This window comes from Peromyscus californicus, unplaced genomic scaffold (assembly GCF_007827085.1).
Source record: "Peromyscus californicus insignis strain IS unplaced genomic scaffold, ASM782708v3 Scaffold_13__1_contigs__length_99412109, whole genome shotgun sequence".
Taxonomy (NCBI): domain Eukaryota; kingdom Metazoa; phylum Chordata; class Mammalia; order Rodentia; family Cricetidae; genus Peromyscus; species Peromyscus californicus.
In genome coordinates, this window is record NW_026294424.1 from 80,517,547 (window position 1) to 80,542,593 (window position 25,047).

At 37.2% G+C, this 25,047-nt stretch overlaps 1 protein-coding gene across 1 annotated transcript; it reads right to left on the minus strand.

The window, feature by feature from the left end:
- Nucleotides 1-1,984: 1,984 nt before the first annotated feature.
- Nucleotides 1,985-18,400, minus strand: LOC128108936 (sulfotransferase 1B1). Its single transcript, XM_052735957.1, has 7 exons — nt 18,253-18,400; nt 17,536-17,664; nt 14,389-14,486; nt 13,343-13,469; nt 12,642-12,736; nt 4,422-4,602; nt 1,985-2,106 (listed from the first exon to the last, which is right to left on the minus strand). Exons 1-7 carry the CDS (start codon nt 18,398-18,400, stop codon nt 1,985-1,987), a joined length of 900 nt encoding a protein of 299 aa, XP_052591917.1.
- Between the last annotated feature and the right edge of the window lie 6,647 nt (nt 18,401-25,047).

Sequence of the window (25,047 nt, forward strand, 5' to 3'; positions counted from 1 at the left end):
TATTAAAAATAAAAGGTCATGAAGTGTTTAATGAGACTTTCCATTGATATCTGCTATCACTGTTACATTATAGGGATTCAGTTTAAAAACAGAATGTAATTCTTGTTTCTGCTTGGAAATTGGTGAATAAGAAAACAAAGTAAAGCATCATAAGTTAACTTACTGGTAATGTTTTGGATAACATAAAAAGACACAAAGGTCACTGAAAGGTAAAGAAATCTGCTTACTTTTTTTCCAGTAACTGGCTGCTGTATCAGAATCTATGTCACACTAACTTAGTAATGATAATAAGGCAAACAAGTATGTGCTGGTTCAGCTTATTTTTTTTCTTAAGTATTCTAGAACACTGGTTCTTAGCCTTCCTAATGCTGTGACCCACGTGTTGTGACCGCAACCATAAAATTATTTTCACTGCTACTTCATAACTGTAATTTTGTTACTGTTATGAATCATAATGTAAATGTAAAAATGCATATGATCTTAGGAGACCCCTATGAAAGGGTCATTCGACTGCCAAAAGGTGAAAACCCACAGGTTGAGAACTACCATTCTAGAAAGTGAAATTAATTTTCAATACCACCAGATATTCCATTTAACTTCTAAAAAATATTTCTAAGCATTAGAACACATATTTCATAACCTGAAAAACATTTATAAAGCATGCTATGAAGCAACTATCTCCATAACTAGAGATGTGTCTCTTCTAGGGGTTTGCACTTGGCACTGGAATACTTCTTTGCTGGGGTTGAAGCAGAGACCTGTTATAGCTAAAGCTCACTTGTAAAATAACAATACTTCAACCACTTCCCATCGCAACTATGGTTGAGGGTGTGTCTACAATGCAAACAAACCCTCCATCCCTTAAACAGGTAAGGGAGAAATCCAGAGCACCTCAACCAACTTTAGACTGGAGACAGTTTGGATGCAATTTGACATAGGTTGATATAACCTAAAGGCAGAAAACCTGTTCAAAGAAGGAGTTATGCATAATCTTGTCCAAGTCAAATTTGGAGTTGAGAAACAAATTGTCCAAGGAGGCATCTATCCAGTGGTTGTTCTATGTATCCCCCACCTCTGTCTATGGACAAGACAGATGATCCTCAGTCTAGAAACTCTACCTTGGGCACTAGATTGGGAAGATTTCAGCTGCAGTGATAATTTGATCTTATGAAATGAAAGCAGTATTGTTGGATCCAAATATACTCAGGCTCAGGTAATCTAATCAACACAGAAACAGATGGTTCTGGGAAATGCAAAAGGGTTGGTTGAGGGGACCCTCCAGAGAGGGGGAAATTGATTATAGCCCCTGAGCAAACCCTCAGAGATAAGCTCAAGTCCCAAGAGAAGAGTTCTAAACAGAATAATGAAAGTCTTTCACTCATTGGAGACTTAGAAATAAGATAAATATAGAAAACTATTTCCAAAACCTCAGTTATTAGATCTGGGACATGAACTGTGTTATCCAAATAGAACCATGGAAAAGGATGAGTAATGACTCACATAACAGCATGAAAACCTATAGATAGCCAGGAAGCACAGTGTCCTGGAGCAGGTATTCAGGAAAGAAAAAACAGGGCAAGTGTTGTAAAATGCAGCCCATGTGCAACCAGGCAGACTGTTTCTACAGCAAGGGGAACATAATTCTTAATACTACTATGTGGGAGACTGAGTAGAAAAGTGCACTCTCCTCTGCAAGGTTCTTAGGAACATGAATGCAAGTTTCATACCCATATCCATGTTATGAAAAACCAAGACCAGCGATTTTCTTCAAAAATACTATTTCTTCAATTCGGTAGTCACCCAAGAATTTGCAGAAGTACCCTTTGAAAAATAAGATAACAAAAGAGCTTGACTCTAGATAATTTGAAAAATTACTTGCTGAGGCATGTGTAGGACATATTTAATCAGTGTTTTCAAAGCATATTTATTTCTCCTTCACAAATTTATTTGACTTCTCAGTCAAGATACTATTTCACGTTGCAGCTTAAGCGCTTTGAATCCCTGTGTGAAACTTAAGTGTTGTTCCAGACATTTCCTTCTTATAGATGGCATCAAATTTCTCATTTTGGGTCACTGTGAAGTAATTTTTCCAGTCACCAACAACACCTAAATAACAAGAACACATGAAAGAATAAAATATGAATTATAAAGAAAAGCTAATATTCACCAAAGGGAAAGGCTGGCTACTTAAGGAATGAATTTGAAAACACGGCATTTGGCTTCAAAGATAATTTCTAATATAAAAAAACAATGAAAAGTGTTATTAGTTTTATTCTAATTTGAAACAAAAATGACTGGTGTATATGCATATACATTTACCCTGATATAAATTTTGTGTGATGGAGCTTTAAAAATAATCTCCTATTGAATAAATATGACTATTTTAAGGCATCCATTAAAACTTAAATATTATTGTTGATAAAACAGGCTTATACCTAAGCACAGAGTTCGTATTTCAAGAGTTATTTTGAGAGAGATAATTTTCCTATATAAATTCTTAGGAAGTATACTGTTTCATAAAGGAGATCTTATATTTTGTTGACTGTCCTGTGTCATGGAGTTATAGCTCAATCTTCAGTAGTAAGAGCACATTTCATTCTCTCAGATAGACATAAAGTCTCTACAAAGAACTGTTCATCATCCAAAAGAGCTCTCAAATGAGAAACATGAATTTAACTTCCTGGAATTTACAAATGAGAATTCTGTGATAATTGGAAGATACTTGTTCCCTAATTCACAAAATTTATACTTCATTTTTATTTTAGGTGAGAATAACATTAAAGACAAACATATAAATCTCCTGGGCTATCTTGAGACAAACATATGACTTTGAATGTTTGAATAACTCATTCAGGTATTCATGAGGAGCCTGTATATATGTGAGTTATTGAATAAACATGCACTTCTTCAACTGAATGAATGAATGAATGAACAAATGAATCTAGACAACTGCCACCAATATTATACATATGTGTGTATAATTTCTGCTTAGGAAGTATTCTAAATTGTTACATATCATTTCACGTAGTTTTTTCCCAAATTTTATACCATATGTTTGTTTTACATATTTTGTCAATGATGCGAGCAGAACTTTGGCTGGCTAGTTGATGTGTTTGATGTCATTGATTTAGACAGCATTACAGCCTGGATAAAGCTTGGATCAGTCTAACCACAGGACATGTTATTTTCTTCCTCTATAGGAGATGTAAAGACTTTACAATTGTTAGGTTAGCCTGTATTCTTCCATGATGAAGTTGCACAAAACATCAGTTCCAGACATGAAGCTCCTTTGCTCTACTCATCAGTATTCGAGCTAATATGAAAGATCGCATCCATCTTTATATGACTGGAGTTAAACTCTGCGGGAAATCACATTCAATGACATAACTGAATTTGACTGCTTTAAAAAAAGAGATTGTTTTTAAAGCTCTGTCAGACAAACTTTACAGGAATATAAATGAATATGCATATATATAAGTCATTTTGTACCAGATAGAATAATAATAATAATAATGCTTTTCTTTGTTCTATTAGAAATTATCTTTGGAGCCAAATTTAGGGTTTTCCAAATAAATTTAACATTAAAACAACCTGATACTTTAGTAAGATTAAAATGTTCATTAAAATGTCATACTATAATGCTTTTCAAAATTGTTTTGATTGTATGTCTATGTCCACACACATTCCTGGAGTTATTCTTATATACCAGCACAAAAGAGAGTCATATTCCTCTGTATCTATAAATAATAAACAATAATCAAGATAGCAGTTGGCATTAGTAAGAATGAAACATATAATTTAAGTTAATTTATGAAGTGTTTTGATTTAGTATTATTGAAATGGACTATTTATGAGAAACTATAATACATATGATTTGCTTCATAGTATTCAAAGAATTTCAACAGTGAATTCCATACTCTGCTAAGTTAAATTTGGACTCTACTTCCTGTAATTCAAATAGGATCTGTAAAGAGGGAAAAAAATCCCATAAGGAAAAAAAACTTCTTTTTGGTGAATTGTCTTCATAAAAAAAAATGGAAATTATTTTCTAAATTATATGGGACTTTAAAGAAGTTGAATTTTACTAGATAAACTACCATTGGGGAAAGAAAAGGGTCTATGCCTGTTTATAGAATGGAGTAGAAGGACAAACATGAAATTGCATGATAGTTGTGAAAGTCAATTATATTTAGAATAGTAAATAAGAAGAAAATTATTTATCAAACCCCTAGTAACTATGTACATTATTTTTCTTTGTAAGATTGAACCTAATAAAGCGACTTTTGACCCTACATGCTTTTAATTTTCATTGATTTCCTATGAAGAACTGAAACTTAAAGAAGTTAATGAAACAGTAGAAATCACAGAACTGGTTCTTCACAAGAAATTAAAGTCGGGAACTACATTCAGCAAAGTTTTACCTTTTCGCATGAAAGGGGATTTGCTGTGATCCATCACTGATGGGGGCAAATGGGTATAATTGACCAGGGGGTTGTCCTTCATCATTTCAAAGGAGGTGTGATGGATGATCTTGTCCAAGGTCTCATTGTCCAAGGTCTTGCCTAGAAAGCTGGCAATCTTTTTTATTTCTTCCTTTGGGTTCTGTCAGTGAGTGAGATGATGAATGCAAGAAAATAACAAACATGTAAACCACTCACACAATTTACAAAAAGATGCAACTTTTATAATTACATTCTTATGATTGAGTCTGTATATGTAAGCCTCCGTATTCAGGAGTTTGGGGAAGAAAGATTAAAACTTCAAGGTTTGCTGCACTACACAGAAAGACACTAATTCAACAAACAAATGAATGAGCTGGGGAGACAGCTTAGTGGTTAAGAGCACACACTGCTCTTTCAGAGGACACGTTGGTTCCCAGTCCCCACGTAGTGTACACCACAGCCTCTAACTCCAGCTTCCAGGACCAGGCTCCACTGGCCTCTAAGAGCATGTGCACTCACGTACACAGACAGACAGACACAAACATCATTATAAAACTTAACCAACAGTCATCATCTCATTTCAGTTTATAGCACAGCATGAGCTTAATATTTACAACTCTCAATTAGGCAATTAAATCTTCATTGATATTTCAAAAGATTTTATTGAAGCTATAATAGAAAGATATGATTTAGAATTTAACAAAATGTACCATCTACTGTGATATTAAGATATTAGTATCAATTCACAATAGAAGAAACAGCTTAAATTCTTAGTATTAGCACTCAGGTATTTACGCTGGCCTGCTCTGGGTCCTGACAGGATAATCATCAGCTACAGCCACTCCCTGTGTACATGCACTACATTCCCTTATAAAAAGCAAACCCCTCCCATCTCTCCTCCCCCCTCTCTCTCTCCCTCTCCCTGACTCCCTCTCCCCCTCTCCCCCTCTCCCCCTCTCCCCCTCTCTCCCTCTCCTTTTCTCCCTCTCCCCCTCTCCCCCTCTTTCCCTCTCCCTCTCTCCCTCCCTCCCTCCCTCTCTTCAGCATCCTTTAAACTACAACATTGGTGCTGGTGGTCCCTCCTGCCCAGCCCACCAGCGGCCTGAGGCACACTAGGATCCTGTTCCCAGTCTACCTGTAACAGACTCACTTTCCACCTAACTGACCACTGGGCTCTCCACCCAACAGTGGTACGATTGATAAGATCCCCTTCTCCTGGTCAGTGTAAACTCTTCAGTGACTATTGAGCATCTGGCACCCCTCTGGTGTTCTTGGAGTTGGAGGACGAAATACAGTTGACCCTCTTCACCGACACTCACCCCTGACCATTTCCCACAAGTGAAGTTTACTCTCTAGAGCGTGTTTTCTTGCCTTTTGGCCCCACCCTCAAGCCCTGGCACCTGGAGACCACATCTCTCTTGGGCTCAGAGCCCTCCACCCCTATTCTTGCATGACAACATACTGAACAGCTTGTGCCTTCTCAATCTGATCCTCCCTGGATTCATGGGACACTGGGAATTTCAGGCTTTGGGATCTTATTTTTCTACCTCACTCATGGGAACTGCACCTTCCACCATACATCAAAGCTCCCTCTTGGGATGCCTTTTGGAAAACCTCAGACCTCTACACTTAACACTGGACTTCAGGACTTAACTTATCTACCTTTGCAATCTGGTCCCAATCCCCCTTAGATAATCAATCCAGATGGCCACTTACCAGGACTCTATATCCTGATATTTTACAGGACCTTTGCAACTTCTGTCAGTTGTTGGACAGACAGAACAGATACCCTATGTCCAAACTTTCTCTTATCTTCACTCCAAGCCCCCACTCTGTTCTTTCTTCCTGTTCCTCTACTCAGCTCATGCTAACTATGAAGCCTGTTAAGGTGCATGTCCCCTTTTCATTAAGTGAACTCTCTCAGAAAACAAAACAAAACAAAACTGGGGTCTTCTCTATCTAACTCTACTTCTTTCCTTAAAGAATTACAATGTTGGTTTCTGCAGCCTCAGCAGCAGCCTGCCTCTGCAGCCAAAGCAGTTACATCATCACCTGTTGCCATATCCCTTTCCACCATCAGCTATGGGACACCCTTTAAAAGTGCCCACCAGGTGGAGCTCGCTGTCTTTGCCTCTTCTCTTACTTCTCTGGCCTCTTCTTCCTCTTTGTCTGCCTGCCTCTCTCAAGTCTCCACTCTGACACAGCCTTTTGCTCTCCCTCCTCCCCCAATAAACCTCTTGCACTAAGTCTGTTGCAAGTGGTGTGTTTGCTTAGTGGCATACCTTGGCAGGGCCCGCTGAAAGATACCCACTTCATGCTTGGACTCTATCCCCCTGCTCCACCCGCAACATACCCACTCTCTTCCACCTGCAATGAATCTGCATCCTCATTCACCAATGATTTTGTCTTCTACTCTATATCAGCAATTAGGTCTCTAGTGGGGCTACCCACCTCTGACAATTCCCCTGAATGTGAGACTTCATTTCTTGAGCACAGTACTCTCCCCGCCTTCTGGCTTTTCTTGAAGTTCTAGTGTCAGGCGACTGTGTCTCTTTCAGGCTCAGAGCCCTCAGTCCCTGTTCTTGCATGATGAAATACTGAACAGCTTGTGCCTACTCAGTCCTTGGCCCTTGTTCTTTGCTTTCCTGATGACATACTAAGCAGCTTTTGCCTGCTCGATCTGATCTCCCTTGATTCCTGGGATGCTAGGAATTTCAGGCCTTTGAATCTTCTTCCTATGCCTCATCCTTGGGAACTGTGTCATATACCTCCAAGTTCCCCATTGGGATGCCTTTTGGAGACCCACTGACCATGCCTTTCAAATCAAATCTGACCTCAGTATTCCTTGGACCAGGCAGCAGGGGAAACAAGAAAGAATTCTCCACTTTCTTTTTCTTTGCTCCAAGACCTGCTTATATCTGTCTGCTCTCCCTCTCTAAATGTCCTATTTATCTTTGCAGCAATATGGGAGTCAGAGATGGAGAATCCAGCTTCATCTTGCTCAGCACACACCGCTTTTCCCTCTTTTTATTTATTCAACTCCTGATATATATACATATATATATATATATATATCACATGTGTGTATACATATATGTGTATATATCCATATATATATTATGCACACACACATATGTGTGTGTGTGTGTGTATGTGACTTGGATTTAACTCTATGTGTATGAATGTAAGCTAGATTCAACTCTGTATATATATGTGTGCATATATATTGTTCAGGAAAACATGTTTTAAACAGCAACTATGTGGCTCTCCTCCATCTTGGCTGGTGACCTCATCATGATGTAGGCAGCCATGTGGCTGACAACCATCTTTTACTAAGGTTAAAGAGTACTTTTCTTAGTCCAAATGAGCTCTTTGTTCATTGTATATCCTTTTAGACTAAGAAAGCAACAAGTCTCAAATAGTTCAGATTGGTATGGACTTTTGTATGACGATAGAAATGTAAAGTTATATGTGATTCAACTCTGATTTAGAATATACTCTATATGTTGTAAAAATTTAAAGTCATAAAGATCTATTCAGAATAACAAAAGCTAATTTAGCGATTTACACCTAAGTACTTACGTTTTTGCCAAATGTTCAGCACCAAGCTTCTAGAGAATTTAGGTAAGTGGCAACATGTATTTGATAAATAAGGTATTTGATAAATAAGATATATATTCTAAATGGAATTTCTGGTCCCTTGAGAGGGTCCTTTTCTAGGATTGGGCACTTGGGCAGAGCCCCGACCCCCATGGATTGTCAAGGGCAGTGATGGTCTCCAGGCTTCCTCAGTCCCTGCTCATGGGCCACACCCTAACTCACAAGCCCCTTTTCTCCTGTTCCCATTTAGTCCTGGGGATCTTTCCCCTGTCACTATTCCTTGCCTTCTCAGGAGACAGTCTTAGCAGTTTGGAACAAACTTGTTCTGTTTTTCGCAAAGAATGGCTATTTTGGTTTCTTTACTGAGCCCATTATATATGATTAAAAAGTTTTATTTTGATATTACAAGAGCTTCAATACAAATTCATTATTTTTAAGGCTAACCCTGAATGTAATGTAAAGTCCTAGCTTTATGAGAGCTGCTAACTTATTGTAGACTGTTAAGAAACATGAGTTCATAGTCAGTCATCTTATAAATGATCAAATTCTTTAACTGTAGTCATGCTAAGTGCTAATATAATTAATTACAGCAATAAGCCTTACTTAGTTCCCTGTACATGTTTCCAAAGTTAAGCTTAAAACAAGTAACTAGAAACAAAGTTTGTGTATTCATATGTACCTAATAGACAGACAGTCCTCAAATGCTCAGAGATCTGAGAACATGGCATCTTAAATGTTTAATAAAAAAGCTTTTCATGATAGAGAGACATACCAGCTCCTGGTGGCATCCTCCAAAGAAGATGGATGGGCACAGAAGAACCTCTACTTGGACCTTGCTTTAAATGGGGCTATGCCAGCCACTGAGCAAAATACTGCCTTTTATCTCCATTGCCGCCAAGACCTTCTCCAGACTGTGGAAAACAGGACACTGGGAAATCGATTGCCACACTTTGCCTAGGCAAGGTAGGCTGGTCTTCTCACAGTCCCTATTCCACAGCAAAGTCTGTCAGATCTCCTGGACCTGGCAGTCAAATACTGTTGCTGCCCTGAGACCTCTGCCTCCAGTGACCATAGAGGACCCTGGGGTATCTGTCTAGGTAGCCAACGAGTCTCTGTCATTTTTAATAGATCCGGAAGCTACTTGATCTGCACTTCTGCTCACTCAGGTAAAGTTTCCTTCTCAGAACCCTGATGGTGTTTGACGACTAGGCTAATAACTTTGTCATTTTAACAGCAGCAACCAAGGCTTCATCTACCTTCTCAGTTCTCTCTGTGTGTAAAATTCAGGCCATAGGACTCACTCTCCTAGAGCTAATACTAATTCTAGACACAGTTTACCTTGTTACCAGACTCAAAAAAGAGATAAACTCACAGAACAGATTCCAATGTAACTTTTTACTATCCCTTTATTTAAAGGAACTTACTTTACAATGTCTGCTCTCAGTAATCAACCACCTGTGTCTCCTGGTGAATTAGGTAAAAAGAAGATGTTTTAAGGTGTAAAGTTTGTGAGGATATGAAAGCTTTAAGATGTAAGGATCAAAGAACGTTTGTTTTCTAATGACTCAAAGGCATGAGTATACTGCCATTCTACAACGTAAATTTCAGTACAGATTATAAACAGTGGGAATGCTAATGTGTCTAAAACTTATGTTTTGGCAAACTCAAAAAAATTCTTGTAAGCTCCAGGGGGTCAACTTGGATCCACCTAGAACAGATCAGATGCTTTCCAGGTAAGTACTGTCGATCAACAGCCTAAGTTTCCCCACCGTTTCCTGGTCTTGGGACTCCACTCCCTCAATTACCAGGACCTAAGAAAAAAAAAAATTCCCCTAAACTTAACTCTATCTTCTGCTCTGCCATCATCTTGCCAGGTATAAGTGGCACTATGGTACCACAGAGCCTGGACAGCAAAGTGGAACAGCCAGCTATCCCAGGACTTGGTCAGCATCCCAGCTTCTTCAGATCCTCCAAAGATGCCAATGTCCCAAGGTCAGCAGGAAGCAGTCTCAAGAACATAGCACCCTCATTCTCGCCTCACCTGTGATCCCCTTCCTATTTTCTCACCTTTTTATAATAAACAAACGGGAGGAATGTTCACATTCAGGCATTTAAACTGGTCTGCTCTGGGTCCTGACAGGATACATCATCAGCCTCTCTCTCTCTCTCTCTCTCTCTCTCTCTCTCTCTCTCTCTCTCTCTCTCCCCCCCTCAGAGGCCTCTTCTGCATCCCTCTCCCTCCCTACAATAAACCTCTCTATGAGTTCTGTTGTATGGTGTTACTTTTCTTCCCACTACCTTTGAACTACAACGCTTAGTTTAGTATAGGTTTTGAAATGTTTCAAGAAAGGTTTTTTTAAGAGTGGTTAGTTCATGGAAATGAGAGAAGATATAAAAAATAGGAAAATAAAAATGAATGGGGAAAAATTAATAAATTATTTGATGAAGAGGTTGGACTATATTTATACCAAATAGAGAAACAATAACATTTAAAAACATATTATTAGATATTTATGTGCATACACACACATACATATGTACTGACAAAGGATTTGCTGTAAGGGAAGCTTTGGTAATATTTCTAGGATATAGAGAAAAATACAGTCCCTGCCACATCATCATGAAAGAAGAGCTTATCCAATCTTCCTCCACAACACATTCTCAGTAAAGACAACTGAAACCCATATACATAACATGTAGAAATTTAGATTTTTTTCTGACTTTTTATCTTAATATATACTGTACTGCCATTTACTATTCTTGTTATAGTAATCTTTTTATAAAACATTGTCTATCAGTAACTATATGACAGGAGACAAAATGCTGTCTGCTAAGAGTAACATGTGTAATAGATTTCAGGGTGATTAAAAAATGTTTGGATATTCCTCAGGCACTCCTTAGGCTAGCCTGTGAATCAACCCGAATTTGTCATTTGAATAAATCACATCACCTGAATGAGACAGAAGCTCTTCTAAGGATAGCCAAGGGCCTGTCTCCAAATTGGGGTAATTCAGATTCTCTTTTAGGCTGCCAACTAACTACAACCTGGATATAGTGGAAATTTTCAGATTATTGGAGGTAAGATATAAAAATGCCCTGGAGTTTCCCAGAAGTACATTCAGAGAATGTCACATACACAGGGCCATACTGGTACTAATATTTTGGTTATTACATTCAGTCAGTCATAAGGTCAGCACATTATGAAAGTTCCATCTATATGTAACTCCTGAGCCACAATATTTAAGGTAAGCACTGTATTAGGTACTATCCACATATTTTCAAAATGGATAATTTTTTAGTTTCTATCATGGATTTGAGAATTGAAAGGTGTTCTAAATTGTATATCTGAAATTTCACAAACTAAAAAAATATTTCTGTAGATTTTGCAATGGTGTGTGAGGGTAGGTAGGATTGTCCAATTTTTGTAGAATAGCCCAGAATAGTGACAAAGCACATTGTAGTCATACTGAATAAACCTACTTCATAGAGACTATGTGAATTATAACTTTATGCACTGAAATCGAGACAGTGAGAAAGTAAAGAAAGAGAAACATTTGAAAGAGAATACAGACAAACTTATAACACAAGCCAAAGTCTAAAATGTACAAAGGGTAGACTGTAATTATACTAAACATACAACCTAACTTAGAGGTGGGAAAACTGAAAAGAAAAATAAAGTTGATATTGAAAAAGGAAAATACAAGTTGTAAAGTGCTGTGGGATGTTCTGTATGTTAAATGTGTTGCTCTGATTGGTTAATAAATAAAACACTGATTGGCCAGTAGCCAGGCATGAAGTATAGGCAGGACAAGGAGAGAGGAGAATTCTGGGAAGTGGAGGGCTGAGGAGAGAGACACTGTCAGCTGCCTCCATGACAAGTGAGACGTAAGGTAAGCCACGAGCCTCATGGCAATTTATAAACTAATAGAAATGGGTTAATTTAAGATATAAGAACTAGATAACAAGAAGCCTGCCATGGCCATACAGTTTGTAAACACTATAAGTCTCTGTGTGTTTACTTGGTTGGGTCTGAGTGGCTGTGGGACTGGCAGGTGAGAGAGATTTGTCCTGACTGTGGGCCAGGCAGGAAAACTCTAGCTACAGAAAAGAATGATTGTTGGAGAACTAAACAAAATTTTGCTTTTGAACATGTTAAGTTAATTCCAACATCAGTTTGAAATTCAGTTTAGAAAAAGGTAAAGATCTGGGGATTATACACAAATAAATTCATGGAAATGCTGAACAAAAGAGTGAAGGTCAAATTATAGGGAGCAATTGAAAAGGAAAATGACTGTGTCGATACACAGATACCAAGTGCAAAATCATGAGTGTGAATTCCAGTAAGTCCAGGGGAGAATTTGAGGGAAAAGGATGGTTGAAAAAAATCACATACTAACTAAAAGAAGAATGGAACAAACATAGATAAATGATTTCACAAAAGTGCTTACTGATCTGATTGATAGACATGCAGGTCGGAGGTATGGGCAATAGGAAAACAGATATTTCAATTTGGATTCCAATGTCAGCTTGAAAAACAAAAATTAGTGATTTTCCCATGACAGTGTACACATTATTCAGAACAAACATCTAACATGTTACCTGTTTCAAGTCTTCATAGTATAAGAAAAGTAGTGGATGCTCTTTTTTCTTTTTCCACCAATTCTTAACATGACTGAACCATGAACCATAAGCCACTAAAATAGGAAAAAATAATATCTCCATAAATGTTTATCAGAATAAAAATTTTTTAGTAAGTCAAGAAATTTTGTGAAAGAAATTTTGTAAAGAAATTTTGTGAAATTTGGTAATCAAAGAAGCTGAGAATTTAGGACCAATTTTCAAAAAGTTAAAATTAGCCATTTATAGATAAATAATCAACTTTTAAAATATAAATTACAAAGAGAGCATTTCAGGGAAGGATAGATTAGCTGCCATTGAGTTATGCTGATGCCCATGGAAGATTTACATAACACAGCATCAAGTGTGAGTCTAAATATCACAGATACAGCATGTAAAACAGACCTCTCTAATAATAAGCAGAAACATAGGATGAATGTTTAACACTGTGAAGGGATTACAGAATGTCTTCATATGCCATTGATTATCATCACAATTGCAAATTAAATTTTATGGTAAACATTTAAATGTAGTTACTTTCCTACAATGGAATTTAATATATTAGTATTGAACTTGAATGTTCTGACTTTTAAAAAATGAAAGGAAAATAGGTTATTTAAAATTAGTAATATTTGAACTAAAAACTATTTGACATCTTAAAGGTAAGGCTTAAGCCTACCTACCATTTCCAGCTAGGAATTTCTCCAGATATTCTTCCCAGGTGCCAGGAAGAGGTTGTACACTATTCATTAAATCAAAATGATAATACGAGACAGCCACATCCTTGGCATTTCGAGCCAGATAAATCATCTACATGAGAGAGAAGAAGAAAAGCAAGGGATGCTGCATTATTAATAAAAAAATATATTTATAAATAAATAAAATAGCAGAGTAGGTCTTCTCCTAGAAGTTGTGGATCATAACACTTGCCTACCAGCACTTATAATGTAGAATCTGTTCTCATGAACTTATTAAGGTTTGGTTAGCATACAAAGAAAGTACTTTCATATATAAGAATTATTACACTTTATTTTTACCTACCACACCCAAATTCTTTACATAAAGTCAAGTAAGAAGAACTAGAAATTTTTAATAGTAGAGTTACTATTTAAGAAATTATTACCTATTGAAGAACTTGAAATTTCTTGCTAACCAAACATTCAATCACAAATATTTCACTAAATAATGTCAACAAACCTTCAGGTAGGAGCAAATATTTTTTCCTTACATTTTTGTTGAAGGCCACATTATCTTGGCACAGAAAGGGGATAAAGTAGCAATATTGTGCTGATGTGAGAGTTCTGCTACTTGTAAGCTTAGGAAGTTCATATACAGAAATTGAAATTAATTAAAAACACTTAACCATTCATAGTGGCAAACTCCTATTACTGTAGAACTTGGGTGGCTGGGGAAGAAAGATCAGGAGGCTAATATCAATTTCAAGGCCAGCCTAGCATGTATAGTGATATCTTGTCTCAAATAAACAAAACAAAACCAGAAAGAGAGGAGGGAAGAGGATACAAGAAAAGGAGCCAGAAGAGAGATGAAAGGAAAAAAGAGAGTGGGGGAGGGGAGGGGGGACCCAGAAGAGAGAAGGGGAAAACATCAAGCTCTTCCTTGTGTAGTTTAGTTTTCAGAGACACAAATCACGCCACTATTTCTCACAATAAGAGTAGATAAATGGACAGGATTCAACTGGGAGCAGCTTAGCCTTCAGTCCACACTGTACCTTGCACTTGTTCTCCCAGAAAGATTTCGGGAGTAGATCAGTTGGTAGATGTGTCTTTATAATCCGAGGCGATGGAGTTGTTTTTAAGTGTTCAACACCTGGAAATTTCATTTTAGGAAATTAGAAAGATCAGAGTACCAAAGAAGCTCAGATTTCTTCATCTCTCCCACCAACATTTGTAAATGTTATCTTTTGGTGTGAGCGTGTGTGCATGTGCGTGTGTGTCCATGTGCGTGTCATAGATGTGTTCATGGGTCACGGCACTCTCTTGGAAGTTAGAGGGCAACTTTCAAGAGTCCATCCGCTTCTTGCAATGTGGGTTCCAGGTCCTTGTACCTGTACAGCAAGTAATATTTCCCCCTGAGCGAGCTCACTATCTTCCATCCCTTTTTTCCCCAGACATTTTGGAGCAATATTAAATGGAGGTGACTTCTGAAATAACTCTAGGCATTTTTCAGAATTCTGGGAGGTGGCATCAGGAGACAGGCAACAGTGTACACTTTGATGTTTACCTCACTGTATTAAAACTTCTACTATAGTTTCACTCAGTGAGAGATTTTTAAAATTAAGAGTCTTGTTTAATTTTCTTTATCCCAAAAGGAGGAAGAAAATACTACTTTGGTAGCTTGGAGTTTTATCACATCTACTTCTTCAGGTCTTCCATACAAACCTTAAAGTCCTAGGCATATTTTATTTTCAGTATCATTTAGATCTCCTCTAATCTCTAAACTATCTGCTAATACCACATACACTTGCCGTTTTCACCATAGATATACATTCTTCAAAAAACTTGATTAATCAACTCCAAACAATCGCCTGTTTCAACTGTTTATAATTTACAATATAACATCCAGGCCCAGTGTTCTACATAACACTTCTCTGCATGTAATACTGCATGTATTTTGTTATGGTGGCTCAAAGCTTTAATCCAATCCTCAACAGGCTGAGGCATGAAGATCTTAAGTTCAAGGCTTGCTTGGACTTCCCAGAAGTCCATGGTAGCCTGTTTTTTATAGGGAACGATTCACAGAGTGTTCCCATGCTTATTGTTTATGCTGGATCTATAATGTACATCCAATAGAATGGAATTCCTTCAGAAGAGGAATATAACATGTTATTTACCAATGAACATCTTCTTGATTGAAGTCTATGTCCCACAATAAATATTAAGCACAACCCCTTTATAACAATAGAAATAAGGTTGTGAAAAATCTCAGATGGCCAGTTAAATTTGAGTTTTAGATACATAACAGATGTTCTTGTTTGTGTCTCTTATAAAATCTTCGGGATAAATTTATACTAAATTAGATGTTTTATGGTCTGAATGTTAAATGCAATTGGAGGTTAGATTCCTGGATTTTATCTGGAGATATTAATTAGAAAACTACAAAATTCCACCATGGACCTCATCATGTCTCCATACTGGTAGGTTACCCAGCACAGAGAAATGAAAACTGGAATCCTCTATAGGCAGAAGCTTCCCTCTGTTTAGCTCAGGCTGTCTTTCCCATGCCAGTTCTTTATCCCTGCCTCAACAACCATAAAAGATTTCTCATATTCTTCTGTCTCATAGTAATTTTTCCAAGTGAAATGGTTGAAATGTGCCCTTTATAACCATCAATAGGAATACATGAAGATTTCACAGGTATCCACAATTAGGCTACAGAATAAATCTAAGTGCTACCTTCATCTCTTGGCTAAACATCAACTAATTCCTCTGAGGCAGTGGATTTCACCCTTAACCCCGCCCCCAGCAGGAACCCCAGACACCTATGCTATTTGGTTTAGTTAATTTTTTGTTTTATATTTTTTGTGGTATTAAAGTCATTCTTCATTTCCAAGCTTGTATTTTCCCTTCCACTTGAGACAACCAACTAAGGATCAATAGACCCCTTCCTCTGGAAGTAAACCTTCTTGTCCTGAGCCATCTCTGCTGCAGTGGAGGGCTTGTACTCTGCTGTTTAAACCTGTCTGTCATCTGGGAAGGGCTACCCTCGTCCTTCTGTGTTCTGTGTTACCTAGGTTCCCAGCAACTTCACTGAAAGTGACCTTTCACACTTGCCTGTATGACCCACACTTTTCCATTCCCTTTCAGCTTGATGATTTTTTTTTATTAGCTCCTCTGTCAAAGCCTCTTCATGATGGTAGTTTTCATGGATAACCTTTATCTTCTGATACTATATTACACTTTTGTGGGTCAACAGTCTTGCTTCCAAGTGCCAATTACACTGAAAGCTTGCTGAATGAATCTTTCAACTGATCATTTAAAAGTACTCAATACCTGATATCTAATGTTTTATAAAAAAATATTAATAACTTTCCCAACTTTCCAAATAACACCTGGCTTCATGTTTGGTTGACCTAAGTAAAACTTCTGAACTCACCTTTCTTTCTTCATTTTCCTCACATTACTTAGGTAATCTGTCTGTCAGTCAAACCAAAATATACTTCTAGCATCCTAAATTCAACCCCACAATAGCACCTAGGGTAGACTTTCTATTTTAAACAGCAAAAATACAACTCAATGACTCTTACTTGACTAAAGCCGTTCAATATCTTCCCTACCATGTTTAGAATAAAATTAAAGAAACCTTTAAGCATTCCACACCTTATTTAATCCATCGCTATATGATTCTAATTGCTTTGCATCCTACTCCCAGCCCTTCCTTCACTGCTGTTTTAGTTCATGCATTGCCCTGACCCTGAAGATTTGTCCTCTTCAATCCCTTTACACTTAGTTGCTTCACATTCCTAGAATATGTTTTCCCAAAATGCATGTAAAACTTTGGGCCTTAATTAAATGCAGCTAGGCGTGAATACAATCTAAGGCTGTCCTTCTTATGATCATATCTCATGCAGTCTTGTTCTTTGACTATGGAAAACTAGTAGAATTGCTATGTTATAAACTGACTTACTTTCTAACGTCACAACACTTCTGTACATTCCTTGATGAGAGGATGTATGTTTTACTAATGATTCATAGCTAACCCACAACACTGTGAATACTTCTTCATAATTGTGCGAACATTTGTGCTCTGTTGCTTTGTTCCTTCTTTCTTCTTTTTTTTTTTCTGAGTTGGAATTACAAACAGATGCTAGATGAGAATACTCTTGCAAAATTACAATCCTCAGAAGATTGACATTTACCTGATATTTTTAGTCCAGGAATAGTCAGTTCCAACATTGGAACTTTAGAAGTAATGACATCTCGCTTACATTTTTCAACATTTCCATCATTTAGAACCATGTCTACAATTTCACTAATCCAAGTAGTACCTGTAACAAAAGTCAGCATTTTTAAAATCAGTGGTCAGTTTCTTTGTTTTAATGTTTTTTTGTTTTATTGATTGATTTATCCTTTGAGAAGCTCATATACATAAACATAAAAGTTTTGTGATTTTTTTAATAAATAAATTTCTTTGAGATTACAATATTATAATATCATTCGCCCCTTTCCTCCCTCTAAACCCTAATGTGTTTAATCTAGCCCATACCAGCTATCACTTTTGTGGGCACTCACACACACATGTTCCTCAAATACAAACAAATATACACATACACATTATTAATGCTGGATTACCTAGCCTAGCATTTATACAGGGGAAGGAGCTCAGTCCTACCTCAACTTAATGTGCCATGCTTTATTAAGCCCATGGGAGGCCTGCCCCTTTCTGAATTAAACAGGAAGAGTGGATGAGAAGGGGGGTAGATGGAAGTTGGGGAGAGGAAACAGAAGGGGAGAAGGGAGGGGAAATTGTAGTCCATATGTAAAATAAATGAAAAAAAGTTAATAAAATAAAATTAAAACAATCTTATAAACAAAAGGTGATGCTAGACCTGCATTATTTAGGACACAGGACTCACCTGATTTAGGGTATGTGGTTATCACAAGGTCATCTTGTCTGCTCTGGAACTCTTCAATCCTTTCCCAGTCAAATGCAAAAGCATAGACCATGGGACAGCCATGGATCATCTTCAGATCTTTTCTCCAAACATCTTCTGGAGTACCCATTTTTGTAGTAGGTTGCTGAATAGGCTGCCTTTTAACAGTTAAACTGCGGAGAAAAAGAAGGAATAAAAGTCAGAATCTGTGTAACCAATGTTAAACTTAAGACACGACAGTATAGTACAAAGTGCACTTTGGCTTTATCACACTGTGCACAGAAGCACAAAGGTATCTTGTGAGTTATGCTACAGACTGACAAGGGTGGAGATTGGCTCCCTCACAACAAGAATAAAGGTCTTTAGCAGAAACACTGAAGGGAAGGGGAACTATGCTTCTATGAATGAAGTCATTTTTCACAGGAATATGCTAAAAATTCTCCATTAACAGTAAAATATCAGCGTTTTAGTTGTGTCTCATTTTTCTCTAGGGTTACTCTACTTTCATTCTGACTTTTAGTGTCACATATTTTGACATATATGACTATGTACGGTTTGTCCTCTTCTATGAGTTGTTTCTCTGTCACTAGTCTTAAGGAAATGATTCAGGATGTACCCTACTGTGGTTATTTGTATGTGTGAGTATGCCCACACATGCAAATATAGACTTTAGCTTTATTGAGCCTCTTGGAATTGTGGCTATTTAGTTTCTATTAAATTTGATAAAGCTACCCACCGATTCTTGTTTTTCAATTTAGTTGCTAGTACTGTTTTACATTCATAATGTAAGCAGACATAGCTGACACAAGTTCTGGACCATGTGACCTGTGCCATTGACCTCTTCTGAGATCTTGTTATAAACGCTGGACAGCCAGGTCCCCATGTAGACTTAGAATCTACATTTTACCAAGACCCTCCAGTTCCCTGCCTTCAAATTTGAGGGTGACTTTAAGTCACTTAAATTAATATCTAACAATGTAGGTTGTAAATATGTAATTTGTTGAAATGAATTCAATGTCTTCAAGAAACATATTGCATTGACTATTTTTAATACCCATTACTACCCTTTCTCACCCAGTCTTAAGATGCATCTTTCATTTTGTATATGGAATAAGGAAACAGCTGTAGTCTGTCTGCTCCGAGGCTTACAGAGAAGGAGTGGCCACTAGGAATAGACTTTGGTCTGCTCATTGGCTCATATTGTGCTTTTAATATGGGCCCAGCCCTAAGTTTTAGAAGGCCTGTGGCTTATCTCATCCAAATAAGAGTCTTCACAATTTGTAAGGGAATTTCTTTTCAGTCAAGGAACTAACTCCTTTCTACCTAAACCTCAAAATGTTGCCGGAGGGAATGGAATGAGTAGCATGGAAACAATGCATCTAGTTCTGAATATACTCATTATGTTGGGGAATGCAGGTGTGACCACCTCTAGAGCCAATTAGTTACAAGGCTTGAGTGAACATAGTGAATGATTGCTTCTTAGTTCAGAATTATAAGAGGGATAGAGCACAGAGGACAGATAAGTTACCAGATGGTTAATATTGTTGAGCCAGATATGCTGAACTATGGTGTTCCCTGTAAAATATAAAAGATACCTAACAAAACCCCTTTAAGTTATACAGGGAAAGAAAAGGGGAATTTGTCCAGTTATAAGATACACAATACACAAAATATTCCTCCAAACTGATACATAACCTAAAGTTAAGATGTCTAAAATTCATTCTAGGAACAACTAGAGGATTAAAATACAATTTTAAAAGTGTATCTTAGGAGATTGAGTCATCTGACAGTAAGATTGACTGATTCTTCTAATGAAAAGCCCTGTTTCTATGATCCCAACTATTTGTTAGGCACAGTACTAGAAGAAAAAAAAAAGAAGAAGAAAGGGAAAGAAAAAAAGGAGTCTGATGTAGCTGCACATTTGGCGCCCAATGTGACATTTGTGACTTGAAGGACGAAGGGTCTGCTGGAGAAGGACAGAGGAGTCAGCCATCTTAAGAACTGGGAGGAAGCGCTCTCAGGGTAAGGGGATTCCAGGATTGTCAAAGTCATTGGAAACTTCCCATATCAGGAACAATGGTATATGCAGTTGTTAAAATGCCTGTTAGAAGGAAACGGAGTGAAAGTGAAGGAAAAACAGCTTATAGAACTTTTGGTGTTAATTAAATGATGTTGCCTTTGGTTTCAGGCAACTCCTCATGTTCAATTGAAACTAAAGTTATGGAAGCAAGTTATGAGAGTTTTGAGGAGAGCTCATCAGAAAGGAGAGCCTATACCATTAAAAATTTGGTCTTTATGTAATTTAATATCAAATGCTCTGGAGCTGTTACAGAGTGAGGAGTCGTATTGAAGCTGTATCTGAAGTAGAACAGGAAAATAAAAGACACTCAGGCTAGAAATTGTTAGTCAGCAGAGAATGTTCTATCACAGATCAATGGGAGTGCTGTTTCAGAGGACAGGGAAAGTGAGAAAAGCCAGGACACTGGAGATGACTCTCTTCCTTCTTCATCAGATGAAACAGATTTAGAAATTAGAAAGGCTGAAAGGTTAACTGCACATTTAAAAATACAAGACCTCCCGAGACAAAAAGTAAAAAAAAAAAAAAAAGGAAAAGGAAACTTCCCAGTAAAAAAAAGGAAAAGTAAAAAGATAAAAAAGGAAATCTTCCCAGTAGAAAAAAAGGAAGAAGAATTAAAAAGAAAATTTCCCAATAGAAGAAAGGCAAATGTTCAATTATGGACCTACGGCACCACCTTATAATGGATTTGAGGATTTCTTGTCTAGGGTCATAAGGACACCTCCACAGGTGTTCTAAATTATTATGCAGAGAATGCCTATAAATGATCAATGGCCTCAAGGTTATGTTCAGATTGTTTGGAGACCTACGAAACAAAAGATTTGAAAGGATTAAAAGAAACAGTAGTAGCATATGGGATGCATTTGTCCCGTGTAAGACAGATTTTAAACAACTGGGCTACTCAGAATAGAGTTATTCCACAAGATTGGAAGGACCTCATGGCAGCTCTACTAGGAGCTAGTTCTCAATTACAATGACTTGCTTGGTGGAGAGAGGAAGCTACAGCCATGGAACAGCATAATCAGACTAGAGGAGTGAATGTAGTAAAGGACCAATTATTAGGAGAGGGTCAGTATGCTGATTTACAAAGACAAATGCAGATGATCTTACTATAGTACAGTGTTGTCTAGTGGCTTTAAGGGCCTGGGATAAGGTCGAGGCACCAGGGAGAAGATCTATCTCCTTCACAAAAATCACACAAAGTACAGGAGAAGGCTACACTGATTTTTTGCAAAGATTAACTTCAGCAGTACATAGAGCAATAGCTGATCCACATGTTAGAAGGGTTCTAACTGAGTCTTTAGCTTTTGAGAATGCTACTACAGAATGTCAGAAGGCCATAAGGCCCTTGAAGGCTCAGAGAGCTCTATTAGAGGAATGGATTAAAGCTACCACTAATATTGGATCCACAGAATATAATGTTAATATAATTGGACAAGCTATAACTAGAGGCCTTAAATCTCAGAATAGAGATGTTTTAACTGCAGGAAATTGGACATTTGAGGAAAGATTGGTATCATTCTGTTACTAAAAAAGATACCTCTTTACAGGATAATTAAAATAGAAAGCCTCAACATCCAGGAATTTGTAAGAGATGTGGTAAAGTTAAACATTGAACTAAGGAGTGTAGATCAAAGAGAGATATGCGTAGTAATCCTTTGTCCTCTGGAAACTGGGTGAAGGGCCTAGTTCAGGGCCTAGTAACAAACAACAACAATTTCCTGTCAGCAATGGAATGGATGTCAACAGCCTTTAGGGGAACATAGGCTCAGCATTCAAGATTTAATGCATGCTACTTCAGGAAGCATTGCTCTAGAATTGGCAGTGGGCAGACATCTAAATTTGTCCCCACAAATTCCTTGTTATAAGATACCCACTGGGGTGTATGGTCCTTTTCCCCAAGGAACAGCAGGAATGCTTTTTGGAAAAAACAGTCTAATGTCTCAAGGATTTATTATTCATACAGGAATTATAGATAAAGATTATCAGCAAGAAATTAAAATTATGGCTTAAGTAAAAAGGAATATAGAAATAGATGCTGATGATAGAATTGCTCAATTGTTATTACTCAAAAGGCAAAGCAGCTCCAGTGGATAGGGCAGGAGGTTTTGGAAGTACTGGAAAAAAGCTATTTTGGCAAATAGTCATTAATGATGAGAGGCCCGAATTAAAGGTAAAATTAAATAGAATTAAGATTGAAGGATTATTGGATTCTGATACTGATGTATCTATAATTTCACAAGAATTCTGGGATCCCAACTGGCCTTTACAAGAAGTCTCCACTCAATTTGTAGGCATTTGAACCTTATCTCAAGTAAAACAAGAATGTAGAATGAATTAAATGTACAGGGCCAGAAGGACAGGAAGGGATATCAAGGCCTTGTGTGGCTGATACAGCCATGAATTTATGGGGGAGAGATTTGTTACAACAATGGGGATCTCAAATTAATATTCCTACAATTTCAGAAACAGCTCATAAAATGATGTTAAAAGTGAGGTATGTTCCTGGGAGAAGTACTGAAAAATTTGAAATAAGTTATACAGGGAAAAGTCGTAGATTATACAGGCTGTACAAAAGCAAGATAGGACAGGAATTAGCTATCCAGATTTAACGTAGAGACCACCATGCAGGAGATTCTCTTAGCTATTTAGGCTATAAATCAAGTAACCTGAAAATTAAGCTTCAAAAGTTACAGATTAGGGGAGATCGACTGCATACTCCTAATGATTTTCAAAAATTACTGGGTGATATTAACTGGTTGTGACCTACAATTGGATTGTCTACTCAAGAATTAACCAATTTGTTTCAAATTTTGCAAGGTGACTCAGATTTAAATAGTCTGAGACAGTTAACAGCTGGGGTTGAAAGGGAATTAGCCCAGGTAGAATGATAATTATTAAATGCCTATGTGGATATATTAGACCTCACAAAGTAGTGTGTTTTTGTAATTTTACCTTCAAATCATTCCACTACTGGACTCATTATGCAGAGAAAGGATTATATTTTGGAATGGATTTTCTTAGCTTGCAGAGTAAAAAAAAGAAAAACCTATATAGAAAAAGTTTCTGGACTAATCATAAAGGGAAGATTAAGACTTCACTAATTGTCAGGTATGGATCCAGCTGAGACTATGGTGCCCTATACCAATGCTGAAATTAGGCAATTGTGGGAGGTTAATTATGATTGGCAAAGAGCTTGTAGTAATTTCCTAGGAGAAATTAACAACAAATATCCAAAAACTAAGTGAACTCGGTCTATAAAAAGAATTCAATTAATTCTTCCCCACATAATAAAAAGAGTACCTATTTCTGGGGCTCTTACATTCTATACTGATGCAAATAAATTAGAAATGTCTGGTTATAAGGCAGGGAATTATCAGGTAGATTGTTCAAAGCCCATATGACTCAGTTCAAAAATCAGAGCTGTATGCCATTCTGATGGTTTTATTAGACTTTAAGGAACCTCTCATCATAATTACTGATTCTCAATATGCTGAAAGGGTTGTATTGCATATAGAGACTACTGAAATTTATTCTTGAAATAGATTGTCCACTTTCAATTGAATTACCCACATTCAATCTCATATTTGTCTGCCTGGGCCATTAGCAGAAGGAAATGCAGAAATTGATCAATTATTGATAGGATCTGTATTAGAAGCCTCGGAATTTCATAAGAAACACCACGTTAACAGTAAAGACTTAAAGAAAAAATATTCTGTTACTTGGCAACAAGCTAAGGAAATTATAAAAAACTATCCTGCCTTTTCTTTTTATAATCAAGTTCCTTTACCTGCAGGAACTAATCCTAAAGGTACACAAAGGAATGAATTTTGGCAAATGGATATATTTCATTTAGTAGATTTTGGAAAACTAAAATATGTTCATTATACCATTGACACTTATTCTGGGTTCCAATGGGCATCTGCCTTAAGTTCTGAAAAAGTAGATTCTATAATTGCACATTTATTAGAAACAATGGCAGTAATGGGCATACCAGCACAAATTAAGACTGATAATGCCCCAGCTTACATTTCCAGTAAAATGAAACAATTTTTTGCGTGTTACAACATAAAACTTATTACCAGGATACCATACAATCCTACAGGACAAGCAATTGTTAAAAAAGATCCAATCACACTCTAAAAGAGATGCTTGATAAACAGAAGGGGATAAGAGGACCTCCATTGATAGACTGCATAATGCCTTACTAACTTTAATATTTTTTTAAAATGCTAATGAAACAGGAACAACATTGAGTTATGGAAAGAACTGCTGAATCGAGTCAGCCCATGTATTATAATCTTTTAACATCAAAATAATCCAGAGAAAGTGTTAAGACCAAGGTTATGCTTATGTTTCCATAGGAGAACATAAATTGTGGATCCTGTCAAATTGAAGAAAACATCCACCATGAGCAAGAGACATCTCCAAGATACTGCAGATGCAGGGATGCCTCTGCCAAATTTAACACACAGGAGACCTTTGCAACAAACAACTAATTCTCTCACCTGGGGACAGCTTATGAGTTTGTGTGACAAAGGAGAGATGATCCTTCACATGACTCACAAGCCTCTAAATGCTACAAACTTATTTCTTGCCATGCTTTCTGTGGTAATGGTGCAGGTAAAGGGATGGATCATAATCATTGGGCTTTTATCCCCAGTCCTCCAATTAACATAGCAGTAAGTTGGGGAGATATG

Bases quoted from the DNA above. Each gene is read 5' to 3' on its own strand.
- LOC128108936 (XM_052735957.1), bottom strand. From the start codon at position 18,400: ATGGGTACTCCAGAAGATGTTTGGAGAAAAGATCTGAAGATGATCCAT. The intron at 17,665-18,252 runs GTGAGTCCTGTG...CTTTTGTTACAG, and splicing joins AACCACATACCCTAAATCAG to GTACTACTTGGATTAGTGAA. The intron at 13,470-14,388 runs GTACAGTGTGGA...TCTCTCATGTAG, and splicing joins TCTGGGAGAACAAGTGCAAG to ATGATTTATCTGGCTCGAAA.